The sequence below is a fragment of the Xiphophorus hellerii genome, chromosome 6, assembly GCF_003331165.1.
Source record: "Xiphophorus hellerii strain 12219 chromosome 6, Xiphophorus_hellerii-4.1, whole genome shotgun sequence".
NCBI lineage: Eukaryota > Metazoa > Chordata > Actinopteri > Cyprinodontiformes > Poeciliidae > Xiphophorus > Xiphophorus hellerii.
The window spans coordinates 3,477,751-3,484,760 of record NC_045677.1 but is presented as its reverse complement, the minus strand read 5'-3'; the positions used below and the strand labels follow the sequence as shown (position 1 = coordinate 3,484,760).

Below are 7,010 nucleotides of genomic sequence, written 5' to 3'. Positions count from 1 at the left end.
TATGTTACATTCAGTTGTATATATCAAATATTGCTTAAAATTTTTTGACTTTGTCATTTAGTGCCTTGAAATTGGGTCTGTCTGTTTAAAAACTTTCCCTGAAACTCTGCCTTCAGGATGTCATCACAACATGGCTCCTCTGCTAACCCTTTAACAACGTTTTTACCAGAGTAGCACTGAGAAGTAGCTCTTACAACTAGCTCAGCAGATGTGCAGTTCCCCGTGGTGTTTGCTAAATACTGCTGGCTAGTCTGAAGGAGCTGAGTGAAGGAGGAGCTGCGTCTCGAAGGCGGCATTTACAGTGTGGTTGCTTCTCTGATCGATGCTTTCATTGCTTAACAATTTATGTGGACACCGATATGTTGGCAGTCTATTTACACTGAAAGAAGAAAACAGGTGATCTAGCTTTTTTTTAAAAGTTCATTTGTTACGTTTATCCAAGTAAATATAAGCTTAAGAAGTTGTCACGTCAAACAAATAAATTAAGTTTGACAAATACAGTTGACCGAAGTCCTGTACACCACACCCAGAAATAAAAACCAAGAATAAATTCAATAACGATAAGTGTAAAAATGGAAACTTCAAGTTCAAAGTCAGTGAGAAAAGGTAAACTTTAAGAGAAGACTTTTTTTTAAAAAGCACGAAGAGACTCAGTTTGTCTGATATGTAAACCATTCCACAGTTTTGGGGTATCAGAGTGAAGGAGGCTGCACAGAAACACATGTATTCGGAAACATTTTTTTAAAAACTGTCTCTCCTGAGATTTTTTCCCCCTGTTTTGTTTTGGTCATCACACAAAATCCCAATAAAATCCAGCAAAGTTTCTGAACAATGTGAGAAAAAGTGAAAAAAAGTTGTAGTTATACTCCTATTTTGTCTTAAAGGATTATGTGGTCTCTTTAATCCCCACTGTGCCCCTCAACCCCCCACCTTGTCAGCGCGCGCGTGGTGATGAGTGGATGACATGCTCTGCGTCATCCACAACAAGCTCCCACTCGGTCCCGCGTGGCCCCCATTCATTCACTCATTCAGGCTTTCGGCTTCGCTGTTCCAAGTTTTTCTCCAGTCAGTTTGGACTTTTTGTTCCCCGAATCCTCCGAAACTAAACCAGCTTCTGGACTGTTTCTCCCCCACTCAGCAGCTTCTGCTTTTACGCACGAGAGGAGCATGAGCTGTTCCAAGAGGTGACTTGATTCCTTTTACATTTACAACATCAGCCCGTAAAAAATGGCAAAACCTTTGGATCACATTAAGAGGCCCATGAACGCCTTCATGGTTTGGTCCAGAGGGCAGAGGAGGCGGATGGCCCGGGAGAACCCCAAGATGCACAACTCTGAAATCAGCAAGCGGCTGGGCGCGGAGTGGAAGCGGCTCTCTGACCCGGAGAAGCGGCCGTACATCGACGAGGCGAAGCGGCTGCGGGCTCAGCACATGAAGGAGCATCCGGACTACAAGTACCGACCCCGGCGCAAACCCCGGAGCCCCTTGAAGAGGGACCGCTTGGTTTTCCCGCTGCCGTCTCTGCTCGGCGACGCAGCGGAACACCTGAAAGGGGTTAACCTGGACTCTTTGATCGTTTCCGGGGACAAACCCAGAACTCTGCTCTCTCCCTCCTCCTCCTCCCCCTCTTCGTTCTCGCTCTGTGAGCCTGTCACGCAGTTCAGCACCGGAGCTGTCCAGCGGATTGCGGAGATGCCGCACGCTCTGGCCGCAGGCGCGATGCCCTACGGCGCGCACGCCTTCGGCTACCAGGGCGGAGGGTACGGGGGGCTGGCAAGCCCCGGACAGCACCAGCTTCCGTCCAGCCCAGCCGGGTACGTGGTTCCCTGCAGCTGCAGCGCCTGGTCCGCAGCCTCCCTGCACCCTCAGGTGGCGTACATCCTGCTCCCAGGAGGGATGAGCAAGGGTGCCGTGGACTCGTCATACGCTCCATCAAACTCCCCCAGCATGTGACCGACTGGAAAACAAAAAACTACTATCAAATATTCCTCTAAAGGAAGAATCAACAAATGTGGCTGGAAAGGCGTACAGAGGAGGAGTAACATCTTATAATAACTCCAAGCTTTTGAAGAAACAAAATAAAACCAGCTGAAGAAAGTTTTATGTGCGAACATATCTCTTTTATTATTACTTGAAAATGCACTAAGACAATGTAATCACTTTCATATGTTGCTTTAAAACCAAGAAGGGAAGAAAAAAAAACTGTTCTGAACGATTTTCGTAAATCTGACATTTCTTCCTGTTTCTCACCTGGACGCGATTCCTATCAAGGTATGCTTCTTTGTTTTCAGAACGAATAAAACAGATATTTAGATGATATCTGTGGAGCTGAAAATCTATTAATCTGGTGTCATTCAAAGAGAGCAGCGTTTAAAATAAACTTGAGTCTATTTAGTCTATATACTGTATATATATATATATATATATATATATATATATATATATATATATATATATATACAGTACAGACCAAAAGTTTGGACACACCTTTTAATAAAAAGGTGTGTCCACACTTGCTATATATACAGAGAGAGAGAGAGAGAGAGAGAGAGCGGCTACTCCATGTAATATAACAACACAAAACAATGCACAACTGTGAAGATGAAGAAAACCATGAACAATTTTCTCTATTTATACCAATGAAAGTTATGCATTTGCGCACATCCCCCAAAAAAGTGCAGCCAATTACGCAGTTTCCTCGTCAGTAAACCGAGTCTATTGTGATTCATTCTCTGTAAATAAAACTGTTCCGGACATCTTTGGAAAAATAAACCTGACCACACTCTGTGTAGAGCATGTTTGTTTGGAGCTGAAAGAGAATAAAAATCTATACATTCAATATTATATGTGATAAAGGTGCAACTAATGATTATTTTGGTGATGTAATTAATCGACTAATTGGACAAAAGAAATTGGCATATTCAGCTGGTTTTTCATTTGAACCTCTGAACCTATTTTTATGCAGTATTGAAAAACTATGAAATGCAAATAAGCAAATAATTAATGTCCTTTCTTAAATAAGAAAATAAATATTTTACTTCCTAAATTGCATTAACATAACATTCCTTTAGCCATCGCTTGATCATTTGGAGCAAAGGATCTGCAGCTAAAACAATCCTTCTAACATCAACATGTGAAAAGATAAACCCTTTCTGCTCAACTTAACATAAATACAGTGTAGGGCTAATCTGGTGAATGTTATTTATTAACCAATTAGTAATTTGTAATTTTATAGCAAAGGGTGCTTAATAAGATGTTTCTTTTTTTATTATTATTATAGAATTTGAACCAGGTGAAATTAAAATTATGTCACTAGAGGATCTGGAAAGAGCATGTTTACTATCTATCTTAATTCCAAGATGTACATTTTTGTACAGTTTCACCTTAATTATTGCTTCTGATTGTGTTAACTCCAATTATTCGATTACTACATTAATTGATCCATTGATTATTTCAATAATTTGTTAATCAGGATCATTTAGTTAGTCTTCGTTTCCACAGTCACAAAAATAATTTTGATCAGCCTCAGTTCTGCATCTTTCTGACAGTGCAGGAGCATATTCATATCAAAGAACCGACAGCTGAGACAGAAATCAGACTCTACGCCAACAAATGAAAGTTGAATGCTGCCTCTTATGCTCTTCTCTTCGCTCAACGTACTGGATTTACATTTGTGACGGCAGGACAGAAAAAGGATTTTATCCTAGCATCAAGTAGCTGGAATGTCAACAGCTAATGGTTGTTACGGAGACGCCTCTCCTCTTACCATCCTGCTTACTGTGTGTGGTGGAAAGATGAAAACGGGTCCAGTGGCCAGAAGAATGTAGGTATCTTACATAACCCAAAAATAAAAGACTGGCATGGGTTAATAATTAGAAATTCCTAAAAAGTTTGATCAGCATAAGAAAGTATCAATTTAAAAAAGGTCTCTTCTCAAGAATCACTGCCGGTCCTATGGATAAAGCACAAAATTTGAATAAAATATACACAAAATATATATATTTTTTAAAAATATCGGACTAAAATAACCTGGGGCATGTGAGCACAGCAATGTATATTTTCCTGGTGTTTGCTGAATATTTTTTATTTTAAACTTTGTAGCAGGTGGATGGTGTCTTTAAAATCCCATGTCCTGGAGCAGAACTCAAAACATTATAATAGTTTTAAACAATTAAAGAAATACTAAGATAATCTATTATGACAATTAAGTATAAGTATTCGAATAAATAATTGTAAAAGTATCAATAAATTGAATTGAAAATAATTTTTATATATTTTCCAACTCCATTGAAATGTGTCCCAAGTTTTTGTCAACACCGTCAGACATAAAAAGAATGTAAAAAAAATCAGGCGTTATTGGGGGGCATCAGAACTTCTGAGGACCCCTTGACCTCTTCCTTTCTCTTCCTTTGCTAAGAGGGCTAAGTTGTTCTGGTTAGCATATGTTATTGGGGCCTGCCCATAGCAATGCACCTATTGCACCTATTGTTCTACACCTAATAGAACGCCTCTTTATTATTATTATTCTTAACTTTTTCTTCCGCGGCCGTTAATGCGGCTCCAACCGCTGCGTGCCCACCCTCAAAAGTGGTATCAAAAGTGGTATCAAAACGTGCGGCCGATGCCGGGACTTTACTTGTAGTGATATTCGAAGTTACAATGTAAAAAGCGAAAAATGAGCAACATTTCCAACTGCCGAAACGCAGAGTGTAACTGACACCAACTGCCGCTCCGTTAGAGTGTGAAATGAAGTGAATTTTTGACCCCAAAACAATTTTGAAATCGCAGTCACGCCCACAAATATCGCCATATCGGCATCAAACTCGGTCATGACATTGATACGCATGCCTGCTCCGGTAAAATGCTTTCGAAATTTCGCTAGGGCTTACGGTTTTCTGTCAAGGTGCTTCAGAGCGAAATCATGTGCCAGGGTAAACTGACGCTCTCCCTGATTCACTTCCATGTATTTCTGAAAAATTTCAGACCTCATCACACACCATCTTTCTCTCATCGCTGTTAACAATGTGAGTGAGGTAGAGATATGAATCGCGGGACTATCGGAGACGACAAATAGCCCTCTAATACGCTTCAAACGATTTTCGAATATGTATCACGGTTCCAGAACGGAAAGGAGTTGTTCGGACTGCTTTTTTCAGTCAAACTGGCTGGCTCAAACAGATAGAATTCTGTCAGCTGTGAGTGAGACACACTCACAGCTGACAGACATGCTTCATTACCATAGCAACAGAACAAAGAGCAGGGCAGAGCAGCTGATTAGGACTACAAAAACGCATCACTGTTGTTCTAACTACAGCAGAACTACAACATGGCAGAACTGTCAGTTTCTTCACTTCAGCAGACGTTGAAGGAGACAGTTTGGGCTCATCTGTCTCCTTTTCAGAGCAAACGTTCGCAGCCGCAGACGGTTTGAAAAGATATTCATCGAACTCAACATACTCTGTGCTCTCGTCCTGGTAGCTACTGGTGTCAAATTTAATACCTGGAAGCAGCTGGTTGAACACCTTCCTCACTCCAGTGGTGATCATATATCCAGTGGCAAAAGTCAGGGGGAAAAAAAAGGTAGCCAAGACTTGTTCCATACTAAGATTGTTGAAAAATACCGTGATAAGAGACCAAGAGCTGCTTGTAAAATACCTGATGTTTTGAGATGGAAGCATTTATAACCCTAGATGTTCTTTGATCTATGTCATAGAAGATGTCATAGCAACAATGACCTCACTGTAGTTCTGGGGGAATGTCTTGCTTCTGATCGTTGCTATGGAAACGGTCAGGTCAGTTCTGCATGACTCAAACCATTAACCCTTTGCAACTGCGTCACTTAATCATTCGAGGCGAATGATTAATCATGACGGACGTTGGAAGTGTATATTTCAGGAGGTTAGGAATTAAAACAGGGATTTTAATAGTTAAATATTACGTTTAGATTGACAGTGGCATATTAAAACCATTAATTTAAGTAGGGTTTTTCATCATTCTGTCAGGCTTAAAATTTTGAATCATGACTTAAAAATAACTTAAAAGAAAAATTAAATGTAACTTATAGGCATTTGCTGCTGCTGTTGTATAATGTGGCAAGAAATGTTGCCTGCTTGGAGAAGAGCTACAAAGAAATAACTTTGGTTGAATAATTTTATAACTCTGTTACTACAGAGGAGGGCTGAGTTGGCAGCTAAAATTCTACAATGACGGAGGAACTCTGACTGACTACAGACACGGCAGAATGTTTTGGGCATTATAGAACTGATTTAACCCAACCACTGTTACACATGGGATTAGTGTTGCCATTTAAAATGAAGTTTACTGAAAATTTCAAAATAAAAGCCTCAATATTCCTCTCAGGTTATTGAGATTGCAGGTTATTTATTATTGCACCACCTTTAGCGGTGCAATAATCTTTACCTCTCAGGTTAGTGCGCTGCCTTGTGCAGCAAGGCAATGCATTAGCACAAATATTAGCATTTCTCTTCCTTCCACTATGATCCTTTTCCCTAACATAAGCACTTTAGCTATTTCTTATACATTAGCTATGTTTAGTATACTCAATGGAGGAAGTGAATGTAAAACAACATGCTAGTGATACCCCACATGCTACTCACAGCATGCATGCTAACATTAGCATTTTGGCTAATTATTCTTGTGATTCTATACACAATACAATCCATTTTAACTAAGTTACAATACATTGTGGTATCAAAAATTATTTCAGCCACTATTAGGTTGCTCCATTCATAGTTTCTCCACCCTTTCAAAGCAGCAGTATTATATACATTTAAAAAAATATTTTTTTTTATAACAACTGAAGGTAACAGTTACTTGAGTGTGCAATAAAATGGCACTATGTGACTTGAGAATATAATACTGCTCCTTTAAACTTCAGGTTATTTTTCAGCATCGTAAATCTTCAAAGTGCCAACTCCTTGAAGGTAGCGGGTAGCTAGACTGATGTTACTGTGAACTATTGCCTCTGCTGCACGGAAATTTAGTCATTA

The 7,010-nt window shown here is 39.9% G+C and overlaps 1 protein-coding gene across 1 annotated transcript; it reads left to right on the top strand.

Moving 5' to 3' along the window:
- Positions 1 to 224: 224 nt before the first annotated feature.
- On the top strand, positions 225 to 2,428 carry LOC116721620 (transcription factor Sox-14). Its single transcript, XM_032565492.1, has one exon. The coding sequence runs from the start codon at positions 1,228 to 1,230 to the stop codon at positions 1,951 to 1,953; it is 726 nt and encodes a 241-aa protein (XP_032421383.1). The 5' UTR covers positions 225 to 1,227; the 3' UTR covers positions 1,954 to 2,428.
- Positions 2,429 to 7,010: the final 4,582 nt, after the last annotated feature.